This window comes from Lathamus discolor, chromosome 8 (genome assembly GCF_037157495.1).
Source record: "Lathamus discolor isolate bLatDis1 chromosome 8, bLatDis1.hap1, whole genome shotgun sequence".
Classification (NCBI taxonomy): domain Eukaryota; kingdom Metazoa; phylum Chordata; class Aves; order Psittaciformes; family Psittacidae; genus Lathamus; species Lathamus discolor.
In genome coordinates this window covers 6329297-6351736 of record NC_088891.1, presented here as the reverse complement: position 1 = coordinate 6351736, position 22440 = coordinate 6329297, and the positions used below count along the sequence as shown (strand labels likewise).

The 22440-nt window shown below is 39.9% G+C and overlaps 1 protein-coding gene across 4 annotated transcripts in view; it reads left to right on the top strand.

The window, feature by feature from the left end:
* The window catches only part of MCTP2 (multiple C2 and transmembrane domain containing 2), a 122249-nt gene that overhangs the window by 97344 nt on the left and 2465 nt on the right, over positions 1-22440 (top strand). For all 4 annotated transcript variants that reach the window (XM_065688306.1, XM_065688307.1, XM_065688308.1 and 1 more), the window contains 5 exons: positions 3569-3691; positions 6444-6485; positions 16997-17106; positions 19747-19856; positions 21833-21930. In XM_065688306.1, coding sequence (XP_065544378.1) covers positions 3569-3691; positions 6444-6485; positions 16997-17106; positions 19747-19856; positions 21833-21930 — 483 coding nt within the window. The remainder of the gene's footprint in view (positions 1-3568; positions 3692-6443; positions 6486-16996; positions 17107-19746; positions 19857-21832; positions 21931-22440) is intronic.

Genomic DNA, 22440 nt, shown 5'->3' with positions numbered 1-22440 from the left:
ATTTGTGATACTGGGCAAGTGATCTGAACCTTTAATGACTTCCCTCACCAGTCTATGTATTAGGCAAAAGGCTGAGAGGATTAGAAGAAATCAAGAAGATATTGATCCTTGCAGTAGCCATTACAGGCACATAGGTATGGATTTGAGTTCGAACTTAAACAGGGGAGATTTAGGTTGGATGTAAGGAAGAAATTCTTTACTGTGAGGGTGGTGAGGCATAGGGTTCCCAGAGAAGCTGTGGGAGCCCCATCCCTGGCGGTGTTCAAGGCCAGGTTGGATGGGGCTTGGAGCAACCTGATTTAGTGTAAGGTGTCTCTGCCCATGGCAGGGTGTTGGAACTGGATGATTTTAAAGTCCTTTCCAACACAAACCATTCTATTATTCTGTGATTCAGTACATCAGCAGCTGAACCTTTCTTGAGTTTTGTCAAAAAAATTATTATAAGAAAATAATTTAGGGAGGAGAATGCAGAGCTTCTCTCAGGCATAAGGTATCACTGGGGAGAGAATAAAAACATGCATGATCAAGATCATTGTAATTTGAGGTGTGTGTTCATATCACAGGGCTGCTGATGCTGTAGTCAGTGTCACGGAGCTGTCTGGGAGCTGATAAAATAGGACATGGGGCCTGCTTGGGAGCTGCTTTGAAAACCAATGTTGCAGAACTACTCAAAAGGCTGTTAGAATGCAGAAATATTTCTATTCGCTTTATAAACACCCTCTGAACTTTTATTATGTACTCTGTGTTCACAGCAATCATTTCCCATACCTCCGAGGCTAAATAATTTCTGAATAGCTAAATCAATTTGTCTTGTGTCTGTGTTGTGTCACAGTAATGAAAGTTCCCTTTACTGCGGCAGTAGCAGTAAAGCAACTCTTCTTAAGGAGATATGGGAGCTCTATCAAAGCGTCACAGCCTGAGATATAACTCAGCAACCGTTTAACCAGTCAGCATTAGAAAGGAAGCGGCAGTATGCCTCAGCTATCAATTTGAGACTACAGTGAGATTTTGTAATTAAGTTTTAAGGTCTGAAACTTAATAATACACAAAATGTACTGTTGGATCTAAAATCACCAAGGTCTTGATTTTGTATCTTGCCTAAATGACCCGTGATTGCAAGGTTGTATTATACTTGCAACCGAGCAGGGTGATGTTCATATAGGATGGTGACAGATGCACTAAAATTGGTTCAAGTCCTGCAATTGAATGAATGAAGAGAGGTTCTTCAAGAGCTTCATTGACTCCTGTAGGACTTTGCCTAGCTGACTGCTGGTGGAGTCTTTTTGCTGCTTTAAGGCGAGACTGAGTTTGTAATACCCCGCGGAGACGATGTAAATGCAACCTCCTCCAACAGGCTGAAGCAAATGTTTTGAATTAATACCTAGCAATATGAATTTCCATGAAGTAGTTTATATAAGGTTCAGATGTGTTTATGTGTGTGTGTCTGTTTTTATCTCTTCATACATACCTGAGATAGATATCTGTATACATGTGTACAGTAACAGGTCTTTGTTCTTTAGAGTGACATTTAAAGTAGGATAGGAAGTGGTATCAACTTCATTTTGTCTTACAAAACAAGGGAATTGGAATAGCTTCAGAGGAACTTGCTCAGATTATAACTTTTATATTTAGGGAGGACTTTTTAGGTTGGAATATAGCAGTTTTTGAAGTCTTTATTAACTAAAGCCATGCAAGATGTCTGTAAAACAGACCAAGTACCATGCCTTCTTGGCCAGGATTCTTGTGTTTCTCTTGCCTTGTTTACATATAAAATGTGGCAGTTGGAATCATTATCACTCCTAACTTTTTAGCATGTTGAAAATCAGGATCAGAAAGAAAAAACGAAACAAATCCTCTTCTACATTCCTGTGCTGCAAATCAGTGGTATGGGGATATATTGTCTGGATGTCAGCCCATTTTATAAATGAATATATCTCAGAGATCGTTTTACTGGCCCACAAATGCCAAGAACAGGATGACAGTCTAATTCCTTGCATAGCAGCAGATAACAAAGTCAGGTTCACTCGAGAAAGTGCAACTGCTGTTTTGGGGAGGGTTACAGATACAGTCATTGTTTCTTGGTGTATGTTTGGCCCATGGTAGATATTAACTGACCACTTGCTTGATGTCAGACAAGTCTTTCTGTTTCAAAATTACAACAGCTGCTGTTTTGTAGTGATGTAAATTCTCACTGTGCTGAATGCAGTGGTAAATTCTTATTTGGTACAGTGTAGTTGGACTTTTAGATACATAACGCAAAAATACATTGCCATAAATATCCTATTCTGCAAGTGCCAGTTTTGCTTTTATATATGTAATACCTAATGGGCCAAGGATGAAGGCCGGTAGAGATTTAGCTTTCTGATTACCCATAGTGTTTCTCTTTTGTTGCAGTTTGAGATACTTTAACTGGATCTGACTAATTTTCACCTACTTCTATTAATCCAAAAATGTGATTTTTGTTTCTGATCAACCCAGGTTCCTTTTGAGGAAGAAAAAACAGTTAAAAGTGTTTGTGCTTTGTCTTTAAAGGAGATTGTTTAAAATAGCTTCAGGTTTCCACCAGCATTAGGCAGTTCTTCTGGAAACACTATGTATGAGTAGAAAAGGAAATGGGATCACAACATGCATTTTACGGCAGCTCTGGATTTAGTTTATTAACTTTGCATTGCCAACCACTCCAAGTTTGCCGTCTGTTCAGGTTCCGTTGGTATTGCAAGATGGGCTTGCAGCTTGGGTTGGTATCATTTTTTTTTTTTTAGATACTAAGTGATTTTTAAGTCCCTGTCATGTTAGTTACATGATTTGCTGTTCCAGTTTGAACAGAACTTCAAAACTTGGTTTCTGGTTTTGCTATCAGTGGATTTGGTCAGATACCACTCCAAATGCACAATCTCCTACCATTTCTGGGTAGAGTCTCCAAGCAACCAGTGAAATCGAAATATGCTATGCTGAAAAATGGCAAGGGTATGAGAACAGAGACTTACTGGATCCCTTTCCAAAATTATATGCAACCTAGATCCTTGCCTTCTGTAAGGAAACGATGCTGCTATGCCAAGAACAGAGATAGATTAATGGTGAAGATGCATTTGCTGGTTGTCCCCTTTACAGTGACAAGGGAGCTGAATGGTTCCTGTTACACAAGAGGATGGAACTCTCCTCTAGCCTGTGAAAGATTCCATGGCAAATAGGGTTTGATCAAGTGGAGCAGGTTTACGTCTGTAAGTGGGTCTGTTATTCACTAGTACTAAGGACAAAAGTCTTTCAGGCTTGAGGGGATCCAAGGAAGAAGTGAATAAAACCTTCAGTCTACCCTTATATTCATGGCCTTGTACTTCACCAGATGCAGGGGATGAGAAGCTATGAAACAGCAGCCTAATGGGTTCAAACAGAATAGAAAGAGAGCGTGCTCTGAGAGCAGATTTTCTTTGCCAAAATAATAATATGAATGAGGTTAACAGAGATTCAAGGATGAACGTACATAAGGATAATGACTGAAAGGCTTGCTTATATGCCTTTCACTTTAAACACTTGTATGTGTTCCTTTCTGCTGCTTTATTTCTCCCAGGTATTTGTGGTCACTGTCTGGACCGTGGAACTGTACATGGTGCCCCTGGCTCTGCTGGTGCTGTTTGCATACAACTTCTCCCTCATCACAACAGGGAAGATCAACAACACCCAAGATGCCCAGGCAAGTAAAGTGGCAGTAATATTTCTGGCATCCCCAGCTTGAATTTGCTCATGAGCAAAATGTTACATATTTTAATGGTATTGAGCAAGTTATATAGCTAAATAACATCTTTATTTCGAATTTACTGAAAAGAAATGTCAACCCTCTCAATTTTCATGATTCAGTTCAAGCAATAATCCACTCAGAGTTATAGGAGAAGACAACGAGAGTATGTAGGATGGGGATTTTACTTACTAAGTAACTACAAATGTCTTTAAGTTGAAATACGAAAGACTTACAAAGCAACAAGTTCCTAAAACCCATGACCTTATTACTTGTACGCTTTGCGTCACACTAATGATTCATGATTCACAGAAGAGGAAAGTCAATAGAAGCCAAAGGAGAAGTTATTTTTAAACCTTTTCCTGTGATTGAGACTTTAGGAAGCCCTTATTCCTCCTTCCCACCCCCCTTTAAATGACAAATGCTTCCCCCCTGCCCCCCTCCGAAGTTTAGCCTTCAGTTTTTTAAGTTGATCTGGGAGAAAAAAAGATTTAAATATAAAAATAATTACACTATGTGTGGCAAAGCGCTACTGCTGGGGTATGAAATGCTCTTTGATGTTGGCCGCTCTCTCTACTTACAGAACAATGGTAATTACAGTTAGAAATGAAAATAAGTTCATGAATGTCCGTAATAATCTATTTTAACAGGTTGAATTATAGGTTCCTTCTAACTTTGTATAAAAAGAGGATTGACATTTGTACCCATGAAGAATACCTGTACTCAAATGAATCAAGTGAATTTTATACAAAGAAATAATATCCTAGAATTAAAAAGGCTGATAGCTGGCTTATTAGTTTTAGTGAGAAAAGTTGCTCCTAGTTCAGTACTCATTTGTTATGATGTGGAAAGATCATTAGAAAATAGGGAAAATTCTATTATCCAGACTAGAATATAGACTTGATTTGAGAACATGGTGAAAGAAATACTTACCTCCAATTTCAACTAAGTCCAGAATAACATAGAAAGATACAGTGTGTCTTCAGTAACTACTTCATTTAATCTGAAAAGTGAGAGCTTCGCATGTAGGAAAACCCCAGCCAAACAGGAGGGTTTGTTTTTAATACAAAAGGTGATTAAAAAAATAATAATGACCTACCCAGAAAAAAACACACAGAGAAAACCTTCCAGCACCCATCACTCATCCTGTGATGCGTTTGTTGCGTGCTCAAGTGGGGAGCATTTCACATAAGTAAGCAAAATTGAGCAGTACATCATTTAAGTGGATACTACAAAAGGCTATGCATGAGAATACAGGTAAATTGTAGTAATACTGGAGAAAGGTCCATCAGAAAGTTGGCCCTTTTCCTGTCACACACCCTGTGAGCGATGCATTGCCGTGAAATTCAGGAGTGCATTCTGCATAAGCAAAGTTACACATCTGCCTAAGTGCTTTGCAGGATTAGGATCATATGGAACAAGTAGTCAAAGTGCCTTTAATATTACCTGATTCTTTTTTATGTGTGTCTGTGATTCTAACCATCTGTAGGTCAGAAATAGACAATCAGGTGCTACCCCATGTCACATCTGTCCTGCAGATGAGAAAAGGTTTTCTTCAAAATACCGATGCTTTTTATGCAGTCATTTATTTATTTATTTTTTGCTTCTTTAGGCGTTGGCTGCATGTGTACTACCTTTGGTTTTTGTGTGCCAGCATGCACATTTTGTGTCTAATGCGAGCAACACTTCTTGCGAAAGTGGACCTTGAATTCTCTCTGATTTCTGTGCTATAAAATGAAAATAACAGTATTAACTTTGTACGCATGATGCAGTTGCCAGGAGGCCAAATTCATGAATATTGGTAAAATGGCTTATGATTTACAGATGGGATGTTTCTGTGGAAATGTAAACCATGCTCAGTGTCAGTTCAGCTGCTTGGGGTGTTCCAGAGAGCCAAAGAGTAAATCTGGGTATCTGAGCATACTAGATGCAACTGCTTTAAAACACAAATCTAAACCATCTTTTTATTGTGATTCTTCACATTCTTTGCATGTTTGCTGTATTTAAACATGTAATGCAGCATTTCAAATGTACCTAGTAAATAACCAAGAAGAACTTGGAGGACCCTGTTAAAGGCTCAGATTATTAAATGCCTGAATTGAAAGCCAAGTGCTCCTAATTTCAAGCCTTAGCCAAGTCTTTTGTTTTCCCCCCTACCTGTCAGCATAAAAGTTAAAGGGAGAAAATAATGCTGCATAGAAATCTGACTGTGATTTGTGAGATTGATTATGTTAATCCGAATGTATTTTCTAAAGTCTAATGTTTCAGTAATGGCCCTAAAGGGAGGGAACAGTCATTGTAGCAGCAAAGATGGAACAAGTTGAGTATAGCGTCCTCAGCCTTGACATGCCAGCTGGTTCATTTGTCAGACTAAGAACAAAGCTGTTTACAGACAGTATAAGTTGTCAGTGAATTTGAATGCCTGTTGCCTTCAAACTACTGGGTATAGCCACTAATGCTTTATTTAGACTTAAAATTTGTATAGGATATTTCAGGCTTTGTTCAGGATACTGCAAAAAACCCAAAAAGTCCTTGAATATGAAATGTTATTTCTGAAAGGTGAAAGCAGTGGGGTTTTTTGATGACTTGCAGTAGAAGTGAGAGAAAACTGTGTAATGAAATGTTGTGGGAGTATCAGAAGCTTTACAAATGTTGCCTGTCACTGAAAAATAAGTGTAGCATTTTGAAATGTGGACATCTGCTTTTGCAGGAGCTTATGGGCTTGGATGAAGATGAGGATGAAGATGATAAGGTAAGTGTATCTCACAATTGTGTTAGCTAGAATCAGAAGGAACGTGGGAGAGCACACACCCACCATCGTATTTCCATGAGATCTTCATGTATTATGTGTATTAACTGGAAAAAACAATTGTTACTAGTTTCCTCATTGGCAAATTTGAAAATATGAAAAGACTGGTTTATGTAACATTCCATAGCGGTGGTATCTATGTGAGATCTCTGAACTTTAACTGAATCTGAGCAGCCCCCAGTTTGTGTTTGAAATCATAACAGGCACATGTTTATGTATGTGTACTGATAGGTGTGCTTATGGGTAGACAAGGTGCAGAGACACACATGTGTATGTAAAATCCTCCACTTGAATTTCCAGTGCTGGATCACGTTTTGTGCTAATGGCTTTCCCCAGAGGATTTGGCATTTTCATTTCTGTTGGCCAGAATTGATGTCATGTGTGGAGAACTGGTTAGAATTTTCTCAACATTTCTTTAAAAGCTTGGGGTTTGGTTCATTGGCTGAAATATAGAAAGAATTGGAATTGGCAAGGCCTGTTTTGTATTTTATTGGAGCATACTTACTCATTCTTCTCACTGTGAAAAATTCATTGGATTTTTTTTTCGAGTTTATCAAACCACAGTGACAAATGATAAAAGGATTAGAGGGCATGACATCTGAAGAAAGATTAAGAGAACTTAATGTATACAGCTTGAAAAAACATAAGTAAGTGAAGGAGGATCTGATAATCTATAAATACTTTAAAGCTAAAAGGTGAGGAATTATTTAACGAGCAACAGCATGCAGGGGAACATTAGCTGTTAGGAAGAAAATGTTCACAAGGCAATGTGAAACTTTCAAATTGCATACTAAGTTAATAAGACTCTTGAATATTCTATGTTTTAAAAGTGTTGCAGTGAAATTGTTGATCATTGAGAAGTAAATCAATACCACAGTTAGCAAGTGCACCTTGACTCAATTGCAGACACTAGAATTGAAGCTTCGCAGACTAATTGATGGGAGTAGTTATTTAAGCTTAACCTGCTCTTCTATGGTTATATTTTAATGAGAAACCAGAAATCCGTCAAAGTTATAAAGTGAACTTTAGCCAACCTAGTTGAATTATGGGTTTCTTATTTAAACTTTCCCATTTATAATTTACTCTCTGCATTGTAAAATTGAGCAACTAAATGGACCAATATCTGGGACTCACCAGAAGTTGTTAAATGGAAGTTGCATCTTTTCCAAAGAAACACTGTGTATCTTTGAAAGTCAATAATTTATATTCTGTCAGTACCCAAAGTTAGCCACCTGTAAATATTGAGCCTACATCTTATTTGTGTGATGCCTAAAGGTGTAACTTATTTGCTGGAGCTAATCCCATTTTCTGTCTCCCTTTTTTCATATGCCTCTTTCTCATTTGCAAGTGCTGAGATGAAAAAAAAAAAACAGGTTAAAATGTATTAAGTAGGTATTTAATCCTCTGTTTCCTGTGCTGTGAAAGAGATTTATTGCTGCAAAGCCAAAATATTCTAGGTTACATTTACCCTGGATTTATCTCCATCAGCTTTGGTTCTATCTGTAAATACAACTGGGCCACATAAACATGGATCTGATCACTTTGATTTTTTTGCCACAATACCCCTCCAGCCTCTCTCCCAAGGCAATTCCACTATCATCTTCTTTCTTGGTTTCTTTTAACTAAGTATGCCAGTGTGGGAAAACTCCTGAGAGTCAATGTTGAGCTGTTCTCTACCGTTTTGTAATCAGCATTGCTTTCATGTCTGTTTCCTGCATGCACTCTTTTTTTTCCTGCATGCAGGCTTTCTCATCAAGATAACACTTTATATCCCAACATTACAGTAATAATAATTTATAACTTGTATTAATTGATATACTAGTGTTATGGGTCTATGGAATCCTGACACAGAATTGCCAGGAGAGAGAATTACCAGCTGCTACATGTGTTCCGTGTCAAGTGCTGTGCAGCATTGCCTTAGTGTCTTCATCCTGTCCTGGGTATATTCCTCCTTTGCATCATTGATGGACCATGCTTGCACTGTGATGAGTTGCATGTTTAAGTACATTAGGTCATTCCAAGTGACTTTTGCAAATCTCAGGGTGGTCAACGCTCTCTAGGGAGTGTAAGAAAAATGTAATTTTATGACATTATCTCGTAGCAATGTCAACATTTAAACAGACAATTATACTTTAGAAAGAAGTCTGTGTATTTTTTTTTTTTCCTCCCTAATACAAGAGCTCCTAAATTTGGAATCTGCTGGTTGGGTTGTGGTATACAAGGTCACTGTTTCTGTTTCCTGTCATCGTGCTGTATCAAAATACTCACACACATAGCCTTTCTGGGTTCTGCTGCATGTTAGACATAACAGACCATGCTTCTGGGAATTGTAACACACCCTCTAAGAGATGAACTGTTTACAAATTAGAAATACACAGACACTTAGTTCAAAAACCCAAGAGCAGATTAACTCCCTCTACCTAAACTATCTGTCTTAAACGACAAGGCTTAATTGCCAACTCCCCTTTTCTTTCCCCCTCTGCCCTCCCCAAATACCAGCATGGAGGAGTGCAAAAGATAAGAGAGCTGTGTCCCTTTGGCACAAGCTGTTCGGTGGATGAATGCCTTCTCGGATTTGTGCCATCTTGGACATGGAGTTCAAGCTGCATCTTGTCAGCTCTGGGGTCTGTCAAACTGTCTGAATAAGGATTGTTTTAAAATTACATCACCAAAACATCTTTTGCCTGCCAGTAGGAAGGTATAGACAAGTTACATGTAGCTCAGTGCAAGTTGTTTGATTGTTGACCATGTCTATTTATTTTACTCCTTTTATTTTTTTCCTTTTTTGACAATGACTGTGTAGCTTCAAGAGCAGACAGCTACCCTGGTTAATGAGTGTGTCATAGCCCCCGGCTTTAAAGAGTCGTCTCATGATCTTAAGTTGGATGGGTAAAAGCTTTCTTCTCTACCAAACCAAACTTAAATGATTACAAATTCCAGGTCTAGTAACTGAATCAAAAGAAAATCAGAGAAAGAAACTAAACCAACAACAATTCCTGATGTGTTTTGAGGGGTATTTTTTGTGTGTTTCGGTGGTTGTGGTGTTTGCTTGGTTTTGGGTTTTTTGGATGGTTTCAGTCCAGTGGTGAGCCAACATAGCCCTTCTTGGCTAATGGGATGTAATAGGGAAGTATCAGACAACACCATGGCTTTTAACCAAGTAATTCGGCAGCTTCCGAGAAATGTTTAATATCTCATGTATTAGAAAAAAGAACAGTGGGGAAAAATCCCCCCAAAAATCCAATGTTTCTAATGTTGGAAATTCTCTGTCAAAAATAGGTACAAAAAAAATATACAAAGTTTTATGAACACGATTCAGAAAGACTCCAGCCAAACAAATTACAGTCAAATTCATCCAGTAGCAAACAGCTGACATTTTCCATTGGAGTTAGATTCAGCATGTGGAAACCTTCCGTATGGATCTTATTTGTACGGGTGGATTACGATGAAAATTGCATTAATTTTCTCCACTGTAAAGGTCAGTAATTGAAACATGAACCAAGAGTCTATTGTGTAAGATGCTATATCCCCATACTTAGGAAAGGTCATCAAGACAATATCATCTCATTGTTTTCTTCCCTGGAAGTATAAATAATTTCATTAGTTTTTTTCTTTTTCTCTTCAATACAACAATTGCAGTATAGCATTTCAACATCTTCCATTAAGACTGCTGAAGAGAGATGATGATAAAGACTTGAAAATACCCTATGGTGCGCAGGGTATGTTCAGACTAGCAAGGGCTCTCCACAGAAAAAGCCACAAGGTGTGTGTTTGTGTAGGTGTGGACTCCCTTAAATTGCTGTTCTTTTCTTCATTTGGCTTTTTGTGGCTTCTCTCTGCTTGCTTCTGTGAACATATTCACAGGCTGTGAATATGTTAGCGATGGAGAAGCCGAAGGGACAGATTCTGCTACTTGCCAGAGCTATGCTTGGGTCAGGCTGGAGGATGTGACACTTCTAAGCACCCATAATCATCCAGTCTTGCAACCATCTTGACTGAAGTGTAATACTAGTTTCCAGGTATCACTTAACACACAATTACAGCTTCTGTAAGTTTTCTCTAGGCTTCTTATTAACCCAGTCAAACTTGTTAATACAGAGTGCAGGGGTTTCTCTGGTTGTGCTTCGTTCTTTGCTTGGGAGCCTCCTGTGTCAAGAAACTGGAAGATAAATGGTCTGTTGTTAATTCTTACTTATACTGCAGCATTGTTCAGGACTGCTCTTATCCATAGACATCAGATACATTGTCACAGTCCTTGTCTCGGCATCATGACCTAGCAATTCATAGGTTTCGAAGTGATGGGAGAGATGCTGGAAGGAGGGAGTTGCAGAGGACTTTTAGGTGTCTTGGGGACTGTGGTATGGCTCTCCTTACATAGAAACCTTAGCAGCCCTATGGCACTCTAAAATTCTTCCTCTGGAGGTAGTTAAACCAACACCATAGCTTCTGTATGTCCCTGGAGAAACATTAAGTAGTAGCAGAAGGCAGGTCACTGGACCAAGCACACAAACCTCAGCGAGTTCTTGTCGCTTAAAAGTTCCAACTATGTAAAATGTTAGAATTCATTTTGAATTGTAGAAGTATGAATAGGTCTATCTTTCTCTTGTACCCAAATTGCTAAAGACCATTACCTAGATAATAGATGATGATCCAGTAGTTTAATTCTAATCACCATGTGATTGTTCTTAGGTCTCATGTGTATTTCCAGGAGAAAGCACTTATTTTGACCTTTTTGTTTTTTCACCTTTTGTTTTTTACTGATGACTTTATATTTCCGTTCAGGCTTCTTTTTTGTTGCTTCTTATGTTCCTCACCTAATGGTGTTTTATTCTGTTGAGACTACCAGTATTGCTTTAGAATTTGTAGCAATGCCATCCGACTTTGGATTACTTTACATGTTTGTGAAAATGTGAGCAAGTACAGAAAATGCCTCTTAACCCTCCCCCCCACCCCTGCATTTCATGCCTGTGTAGAGAGAAAGCAACAGTCAATGACCTAAACCTCTCCACATAAGTTTGTTTATGGGCTGGGCTTAGAAGAGTTTTGCTGGTGTCTTTACACAGATAAGATTCATCTCATGTAAGCAAAGAAAGTGTAAGCGTTGCTGAACAAGGCGTGAAGTGGTCATCTCTGCCTTTGAGCCAGTGTTCCCCTAGCCTTAGCTGAAGGATGATGTGCCACTGCTTTTAAAACGTGTCCTTTTAAGGCTGATGGTGCTCTCCTTCATAACATCAATCTGAAGTGATTCTATTGGCTCTGGTGGAATTATTCCAGACTTCACACCTTTTTAACTGAGAGCATAAATTGACCCGTATGTGTTGCATTTCCTCTATTTGGTAATTATTTCAAGTACGCGCAGATTCACTAAATTTCCACAGCCAGGCAGGCACATTTGCAGCATGGTGTTAATAAACAAAAAGATCCTGTGATGCACAGTTTCAGGGCTGCAGGAGGCAATTGCTGAGAGTTTGGCAGCCATCCTCTCTGGGTACCCATCCTCCTGGAAGCTCCGAGAAGTTCTCCTCGCCACGCAGCAGACACTGCAGCACAGGGCAAGACAGTGACTCAGCAAGGCAGATTGCTGGGTTCCTTCCAGCTGCCTTTGGCTCCCATCAGAGGCAGGATCCAGTTCAAGGTTGCTGTGGTGACTGTTTTCAAAGATCTGCCTGGAATTCATTTTAGCTACCAAGAGACTGTCTGTCACTCCATGGCTGCCACCTCCCACAAGAGCTTCATTCTGCTGCTAGACTGAAGCTGTTAGTGAAGGGTTCCCTGCAAACAATAGAAGCCAGTGGTCTGCTGTTTATAGCCAACAAAATCTATTTGGTTTCAAAAGTTCTTCATCAACAAGTATTTTGGCCTTAAGATGTTGCTTTGGCCCAGGTTTTGCTGGACACTGGTAAGGTCAGAGTTGTGTAGTCTCGCACAGAGCAAGTTGTAAGTTAAATCCAATTTCAGCTAAGTCTGTCTTTCTGTAAACCACAGCATGTTTGTTTTGTTTTAAAAACCAAAACCCAGCAGAATAATAATGGGGCAGAGACGTGCATGCCTGAACTTTTTTCCTTTCTTTACCCTTCCCATCAATCTTGTTTGTTGCTAATGCACTGGGGAATTCATATCTGGTATATGGGACAAATCCTGGTAAAACATTACCCTAATGTGCTTGTAGCAGCAGCGGTGGGATAATGAGAATAGCTACTGTAAAAATCCAACCTAATCCTGAAAGTTAGGCCAGCCTAGGGCTGGGCATTGAATTCCTTTGAATTCCTGAATATTCAAGATTTTAATTCCTTAGCTGTCTGTATCCTGTTTTCTTCCTCCTTTTGCATTAATTGGTATTTAGTTTTTCTCCTCCCCTTTTCCTCATCCTTGCCCCCAAGTGTTGCTCAGCTTTGTATGAGTTTCCCTTGGCACGCCGGAGATCTGCTGATGAATACCACTTGTCTGAAAAGTCACATAGAAGATTTCTTTCTGTGCAAGTGTTCTATGTGAAATCCAAGTGAGCAAGTATTTAGAACTTGATGCTTCAAGCATCATTTTTTAGTTGTGTGCAGTTGATATTCAAAGCATACATCAGAAATACACTTAGAGAACAACATTAAAAATTGTCTGTGCGTTTGGATTGTTTCTTACTGGTTTGGATGTATCCGGAGGAAAAGTATCTGAAGGATAAATTGGAAAAATAGGGAACAGCTTTTGGTAAGGATGAAGGCTATTAATCATTGAAACAAATGATCACAAGAAATTAGAAAATCTCCACCATCCAAGTCTTCAATTTGGTAACAAATGCTTTTTTAGAGCAGAAGTAGTAACTGACACTACTTGGTCTTTGAAAAACAGGCAGTTTTTGCCTTCAGTCTCTCCCCCTGTAGATCTTGTGATTTTTCCCTCGCAAGCCCAGTTCTCAGAATGATAGCACACCAGCCATGAATTGCCATATTAATGCTCAAGGTGTCCTCTCCTGTCCTGCCCCATATTTCGTATGATTTTAAAGTCTGTGGCGTAGGGATTGCCTCAGTTTTGGGGTAGTGAGGCAGATTCTTTTGCAACTGTCCCTGAATGTCTGGCAGCGGCATAACACAAAGCCATAGTAACCCTTTGAGTGCGTTTACGTGTCCTGTTTATTAGCTGTTACGTATTTCAGAAATAGAAAAATCTAGAAGCGCATTTCAGTCAGTACAGCAGAGATTTGGTGTCTCCATTGCCAAGTTTAAGTTGATGTGTGTTAGCTGGGCACAAAAGACTTAATTTCTGAATTTGCTGGTGGTTGTTTTGGTGTTTTTTTTCCTCTTCTCTGACATGCTTAATCTTTTCTAAGTCCCCTTTTGTGGCTTTGTTCAGGCAATTAATGTAGAAATGAAGGTTTCTAAATCAGTATATGCAAGGAAGATTTAAAGTAACACACTGATTATATAATTAATTCTCAGTTGTAAACTCATTTTGATGGAGTTAATTCTTTCCCAGAGGCTGAAGACTAGTTCTGGTCCACCCACAGTGCTGTAATCACCTAAGAAATAAAGAAGCAAAAGGCCTTGAAGGAATGGAAGTTTCATGACTGGTTTTAGGAAAAAGTAATGCCAGAAACAGGCAGGATATTTTATTTTTAATTGAAGCAAAAGCTTCTGAGCTGTGATTTTAAACCATGGGTATCCAAATCCTGTTTTCAAGCAGCATAATATATTGAGTCCAAAAGAAATCAGAAAGGAACGATACCTGAGGAGGATGGAGAAAAATTATCTGGATGATGGGACCTTGCACAGATGGGAAAGTGCGTTTAGTTGAAGACATACTTAGGATTATTTATTACATCTCCCACAAATATGGAAATGTTCAAATATAGTTTTCTGTCTGAGAGTTGCCCACTTACTAATAAACATGGACCGGTGGCTGTCATCTTGATGGACTATTAGCTCTTACTGCTTTCAACAGTTTTGTAAGGTGCCAGCTTCAGAAAGCATAAACAGCCCCCCAAAACCTACATAGTTTGGAAAATCCCATTTGCCGTACTTCATTTGTCTGCTTCTGTCTTGCTTAACCAGCGACGTAATCATCCTGTAGATGTGTTTAGACTGCAGGTTGCCAGAACAAAACAAATAAGTAAAAGCAAATAACAAAATACCCCAAATAAATAACAAAGAAAAGATGTTGACAAATTTCCTGGATTTTCAAGTGATTCTGCACACATACTGCAGTGCATACTGCATGGGCATTTGCTAGCCTATTTTACTAATAACTGATTTCATTTACAAGGCTTTCTAATCCTAGTCTATCTCTGCTTTTTCCTTGGTTAGGCATATTTTGTATTATAAATTGAAAATGCCTTTGTCTAGGGGTGATTTTAGCATGCATGCTAGGTTAGAATGTGCATGCAATTGTCATTATATCCTAGGAACTTGTAGTTTCTCTTCTATTTGCTTAGTCTGCTTGGTGGCTGCAGCAGAAGTTACGTTGTCTTGGTTAAATTGCATTATCACCACATTTCTAAGCTCAATCGAAGACGTGTAAATGAAGTCAGCATGATGCAGATAGAGCTGACAGATGATCTTCCTTGCAGCTCTGGGTAGCAAGAGTAGGCTTGCCCTGGAATATCACTTTAGATAAAGTGCTTTCTTTACCCCTCTGAATTTGAACGGAATGAAATTCCCACTGACTGGTTCTCCATGAACTGCTCCCCAGCTTCTACTTCCAAGTTCGGTGCAAAAAAGCCAGCTCTGGCTAAGGGGCCGTTGTACCATTCTAGTGAGTGAATAGTTAAATATAATCTTAATGTGTCATTTAAATTTGAGCCTAACAAGGTTATAACTGGAGTTGTGTGAAAATGACTTTTTGGTGCTATTTTCACATAAACTGACTATTTATTTATTTATTTTGTTCTGGGGTTATTTCACACCCCAAGGGTTTCATTTTTGTTGGTTGTTTTATTAATGTAAAAATACTCATTTTCACACCCAAATGTGTGATTATTTAAAATGCTGCTTCTATTCATTGTGCACTCACTTGCAACCTAAAGGCAAATATTCAGATGTCTGGAGCTTGATAACTCTGGTGGTTTTGGCTGGCTTTTTCATTTCCAAAATTACTGTGAAGAGAAATGGGCATAAAGCAATTCCAAAGGGTTACAAGTGCTGTAGTGCCATGTCTGCTTCTCAGCATCCAAGGGTGGTTCCTACATTATTCTAGCACACAACGATGAGCGCAGTCCCCTGTCTCGATGCACACAAACCCTCTCACAGCATGATAGTGCCGAAAGGCTGTAGGTATGAGCTTTGATCTGTCTGGCCCAGTGTGACTTTTAAGTAGTCTCTGACCCTCCTTCCTGCATGGAGAAATAGTGTGGGTTCCCAGCACAGAAGCAGAGTGAATCTTCCCCTTACTCCTACCCATCCTTTCCCCTGCCCCAGCCACTGAGGACCACAGAGAACATGGATCCAATGTGCATTTTACCAGCATCTCCCCTCTCTGGGCACTGACTGGTTAAAATGCAGTTAAAATGTCCTTTTTTTTTTTTTTTTCCTAAATTGAGCTGATTTTTGAGTGTCTAAATGTGATGTAAAATCAATGTCCAGGGCTCTGCATTTTGTAATAAGTGAATGTTTTGCTGATTTCTCGCTAGAATATCTGCAACCACCCCAATTTGCATGCCTGTATGTGTGTTAGATTGCTGGCAAAGAAATGCTGAATGCTGATAATTGTATACTGATTTCCAAGGCTGATTTAAGTAATTTTGATTTTTAATTCATTCTGTGCTTCCTTTTTATTTCTGCACATGTGTAGTAATGTCCTGTAATGTTGTTGCCTAAAATAAGCAGTAAGAAATGAAGTTGTGAGATGGCTGCTGTAAAAGGAAAATGACATTTTTTCCCTTGATTTTTTTTCTTCTCCCCCCCCCCCCCCCCCCCCCCCCGTAAAAGAATGGGTCTTTGTATACAGAATGTTCAAAAAATATTGTATTCACTATCTTACTGCTAATGTATATACAGAAAACAGCATGGCTGATGGGAGCTTACAAAGCACAGAAAAGTGACATTTAGAAGTTCCACACAGGAATATTCTTGTTCTTGAGAAGTCCTGAGCACCCAGCAGGACCCTTACAGGTCATCTGGACTCAGGGGTGCTCAGCATCTCTTCTGGTTTGGTGTGAAACAGGGTTATTCACTGAAAGTCTGGTCTTGAGGTCCTGCAGTTGATTTGTGTTAGGTGATGATGAAATCTCTGCCTGTGTGGCTATGGAAAAGAAGAAAATACAGGGATCTGTATGTCTTCATGTTGATTGTATGTGACAAACCCAGAGTGTGTATTCTCTTCTTCCTTCACTGATACACTTGAGTTTATCAATGCATCCACAGTACTGGGAATCTGACTTTACCTATCTGTGAACATGTTAGCAAATACAAAATGTATTAAAAGTTTTGTTTTTTGGGTTTTTTTTTTTTTGTTTGTCTGTTTTTTGTTAGGAATCTGAGAAAAAGGGGTTAATTGAGAGAATCCACATGGTCCAAGAGATCATCATAGCTGTTCAAAGCATCCTAGAAGAAATAGCGTCATTTGGAGAGAGGATTAAAAAGTAAGTGAGAATTTTTTCCTTGTTTAGCCATGATTTGCACAGCCAGGAGGATTAAGGTGGAGCGGATGTCATGCTTTGAAAATGACTGCAAGGTGCAGCAGAACGTGGCCAGTCCCACCATGGCTTCTTCCTTTAGAGTCTTTTATTCCAGAAACCTCTCCGATGCATATAGAGTCATAGGTTCATAGAGCAGTTTGGACTGAAAGGGACCTGAAAGCTCATCCAGTTCCAGCCCCTCTGCCACAGGCAGGGACAACTTCCACTAGACCAGGCTGCTCCAAGCCCTGTCCAATCTGGCCTTGAACACTGCTGGGATGGGACAGCCACAGCTTCTCTGGGCAGCCTGTGTCAGTGACTCACCACCATCACAGTAAAGAATTACTTCTTAATATCTTACCTAGATCTTCCTTTCAGTTTAAACCCATTTCCCCTTGTCCTACATGTCCTTGTAAAAAGGCCTTCTTCAGATTCCTTGTAGGCCTCTTTTAGGTATTATCTCCTTAGAAGAGGAGAAGCATATGCTCTACTGATGTACCTCTCACATTTGTCTAGATTTCTAGTCTTGTCTGGGATGGGATGGGGGGTCATGAATGCAACATAAAGGAAAAATAATGCTTGAAAATGTGGGCACAGAAGCATTGGGCATTTCTTTTCATTTTCTTCATAGAAAGTGGGTAGGAATTGATGGTTAGTGTTGCCTTTCCCACGCCCTCTCCATGGTTACAGGAGGTTACCAGTCACTTATTTCCCTACCCAACACATTGATGTTATTCTCTTTTTACCATTTTGAGCTGTCTGCTTCCTGCTGGTGCCACGAGGAAGACCAAAGGGTTGCATAGGGAGGCCCATAGAGTATTCCTGACCTTAGCAAAGGAGGGAGGTGAAGAGCCTAAAATAAAAAGAAAATCCCACACACAAACACGCACAAACTTTTATAGCTCAATCTTAATTGACCCACATTGTTTTCTGTTTTGAACACAAAGTGATGGTTTGTGATCGAGCCACACTTTAATGAGGAGCTGGGTTCAAGCTAAAAATACAGCAAACTCATGTGCTGTGGTTCCACGCTGGACACCCCAGCTGGGTGGAAGTGGCCCAAAGATGTATTCCAGTCTATGAACAGGGCACTGTTCTGCCCAGCTGCATAGCAGGAAGACTCACAGTGCTTAAGTACTTTTAATTCTTGAATTCATTTTGGTAACAATGGTCTTAAAGAACACATTGGGTATTAATGCAGATGCCCAATGTAATTTCAGAAGATTTCCGTTGTAACTCAGCAGTAATGTACCGTTAACAAATTGCTACCAAAGTTTTTTTGTCAGTGACAGACTGAATTGTGCTGCAGTTTCCGTCTGTCACTCCAGTTATACAATCACAGGGATTTTTAACAGTTTAACTGAATTGAGCTGTTTTGCTATTTTTCTCCTTTAACTTAAGCTAGGTTGATTGATAACAGTGTGTCCTCTCCCACCTATCTTTAGTTAATATTTAATACATTTATTGAAGCTTAAAAGTGATTCTTTTAGCATCCTATTAATTCTATCTGTCAAGGGAAGTTTGTCTTATTTTAGAGCCTGATAAGTGGGTCCACATTCATTCTCTCTTCTTCCTACTCCCCATCACTGTGATGTGATTAAGTTAGCAGGCAGATTGTATTAAACAGACATGCTCACATCTGTAAATTCTCCCGTGGACTAACTGGCATTCATGTAGTCCAGGTATCTCAATGTTTGGTGCATGCTGTAGAGGTGTGTCTTATGGGGGACCAGGGGGATAAAGTAACATCAAAGATGTGTTAGCAATAGTTGCTGAGCTTAAATCCATCATGGCCTTAGAAATAAAAGGTCTGAGTGAAAAAAAGTCCCACTTTGTGCTACAATGCTGCAAAAGTCTGAAAGACTGTAGTAGCTAAGCCCCTTGAGTACTCCTCTTGGGAAAAAAATCTGATGCAGGCTGGTGGTGTGCAGAAGCGTGGCTACTGCCAGCATACTTAAGCTTACCCAAGGCAGCCTCCTATATACAATGTAGTCAGGAGTTGCTGAAAACACAAGGAAACAGAAGCAGATATATGTGTGTTGAGAGGTTTATATAGAATATTATTTCCTAATACGATACAGAGAAATTAACTGCTCTTTTAAGGTTTAGCATCTGTCATAATCAATCCATTACAAGCTGTTGGTGGGGTTGAGTTTGGCTGCCTGCCATGTTGTACACTGACACGCATCCCATGTCATCTCCACTGTGGCCCAGTGGAGTCATCTCAGATAGCTCGCACTTGCAGTGTGGCCTCACCTCCAGATCAGATAATCTGCCCATGAATAATGGAGAGCTGACCGATGAGCAGAGATGTATAACAAGTGTGACATGTATAAAGAAGAAACATAAACTACCTGCTACATGCCTTACAAGTCCACTGAGCGCCCCAGAGACTTGATATCAGCCTCTTAGATATCTCCCTTAATCTGTTATAGCATCCCGACGCAGGAATCTGCATATCCACCTTCCAAAGAGACTGCAATTTAAGTGAAATGAATGCACTGAGCACTGCAAGGAGGTCATTAAGTTATTGTTGGGTAGCAGAATACAAGCAGTGTCCAAGAGCAGAAATGTTGAGAAGGATTTTTTCCTTTTTCTTTACAGCACATTCAACTGGACAGTTCCTTTCCTCTCTGTCCTGGCCTGCTTGGTCCTGGCAGCAGCCACAGTAATTTTGTATTTCGTACCACTGAGGTACATTGTTTTAATATGGGGTAAGTACTCCACTGTGTCTTATTTGCATGCGATAAATACGATATGAATCTACAGAATTAAGTCAAACAAGCTTTAAATGACCTGTTAGACAATCAAGTGCTGTTGCTTAGAGGTAAATAAATATGCTATGAACTTCTTAAAATTGCCATTTCCTCTCCACCCCCCAGGTGATCCAATGACTTGCTTTTCTTACGCTTCTTTATAAGTCTCCAGGAGTACCACAAGAGCATTAGCCTAGATGAACTACTTCTAGTGTTGTTCTGCAGGAGAGTAGCTTCCTGGTGCTGGAGCCTCCCAGTTGGGAAATGGTAGGGAGTGGACAAGGTGTGTTTTGCAGAGCTGGACCCTGGAAGCCTTTTGGGTCTTAACTCTCTTGTACTCAGCCCCAGTGCAGTTCTGGGCTGTAGGGACCCCACATCATCAGGGTTTAGCCATCAGCTGCTGCCTTGGCTCTCATGGAGGCAGAAAAGGGAGGTGATGAAAAGGTGGAAGTACAAACAGCTACTCTTGGGGAAAAAAAAAAATGAAATAAAAGATTAAAATAAAAGAAAGGGCAAAAGGGAAGGAGAGAAATTGCTAGGAGTAAAAAGTTCAGTAACAAAATACTGCTGTGCTTGTGTGGAAGACATGGTGAGTACATAAAAACTATACATCCATTCAACATCATCTAGACTGACAGGGCCTTCAAATATGATACATGTTAAACAACTACCCTGTGGCAAGGCCTCAAAAGACCTTATGGTATTTTCTGTTTTTTAAAAATCAGGTACACAGAAAATTGTGTTGGCATTTTGCTACAAGTATATGGCTTAAAAGCTGGATCTCAGATGTGAAGCAGGTACATTTCAGAGAGAGGAGAAGGCTGGAGCAGGCATCGCATTTGAAATCACTTTCAGAGAAACTACTGGACAGGGGCATGATGGAATTGATTGCTGTATTACGATACTTGGAGGCAAACAACATTTGATATTTGTTTGCTGTTCTTTAAAGTGGGTTAGCTGATTTCACCTATTAGGAAAGGAGCATTGTTCCTTTGCTCTTCTACCACCACACCTTTAGGTAGCCACACTACCAGTTGCTGTTTCTCAGTGGGGAAATGGTGGCAGTAGGGTGTTAAGTGGCTGCATTGGAACAAAGGAATTGCTGGGAAGGATGCTCACGTCTCTCACTTGACCATCCTGGCCCATGCAATTGAGGTGGTGCTGGCTGAGGGCCTTTCCTCAAAGGGAGAAGACCTCATGAACACCACAATAATATGAACACTACACTCCCATGGGTCTTCCTCTGGGTCTTCCTCATGGGACTACCTCTGACATTTGAAGCATAGCTAAGTCCATGGAGGCAGGGACCTCTGTCGCTGCACTTAATAAGCCAAATTACTTACCCTAAGACCCTAAAATAAAGTAAATCTTGCAGTAACTTTTTACAGTTTCACACAGCATCATAATATGGCCAACTTGTCAAATCTGGTTCTGCAAAGAGAGGATAAGCTAGGAGACATGGCAGGGATGGGAAGCTTTCATTTTCAGAAGAAATCGAAGGAAAAAGGCCTTTATGCTGCCCAATTATTTTCAGAGCCGTCCAGTTCCCTGGGCAAGAGGAGAGGGAATGTCTTTGGTCATGGAGGATAGAAGATTTAACAGCATTCTCGGCCTTTAATTCGTGTATTCTCTCCACAGTATCCCCCCCTGAATAAATGCATGCTGCAATCTCTTTTTGCTGTGTTGTTGACAACAATCAATCCCCAAAGTAGAGAAATACCTTTATAAATAACATCCTCTACTTCCTCCAGGAGGCACTTGTGAATGATTCCACATGACAGGGAACATGTGCATGGCTTTAAGTCCAAGGCACTGTTTTCACGCTGGTTTTTAGTTGTGAATTCCTCTTCCCTTTTTCACCTTGCCTGAATGATTTAGGATGGAGGGAATAGAAAAGAGTCATATTATTTTGTTTGCCTTTTTTTTTTTCCTAGGCATAAATAAATTTACTAAGAGGCTTAGAAATCCCTATGCCATCGACAATAATGAGCTACTAGATTTCCTCTCCAGGGTACCATCTGATGTTCAAAAGGTAGGTAATGAATGGCCACCGCCAACAGAGGCAACAAGCGGCACTGAGAGCGGCTGGTGCTTTGCTTGGGGACCATGATGCCAGTGCACTTTTGAATAACGAAGATAAGGAATTGAGGAAAATCCACAAAGGTGGAAGGGGGAGGGTGTTAGAAGAGAGGGGAGCCAAAATCCTTTGTCAGAAGGATAAAATGATTGCAGAAAAATTATCCTGAAAAGACCTACTTTAAAATGGTCTGGAAAATCACCCAGTGTGGTTGCTGAACTATAGTTTCCGTCACCTTTCTGCTCCGGTATTTGTACGGAGGGAAGGGAAAAATAGTCTCTTTGATAAAGATAACCATCCAAAAGGATTTGCTGAATTCTCCCTTTTCTCAAAAAAAAAAAAAAAAAGGGAGGAGGACATTATTTCTGTGACTTTGTGCTTGAGCTCCAGGCCTCCCTTGGACAATGCTCCGCTCATCTTTTCCTTTAAAGACAGCTTTGAGATGTGTATTAAAAACTCTGCAGT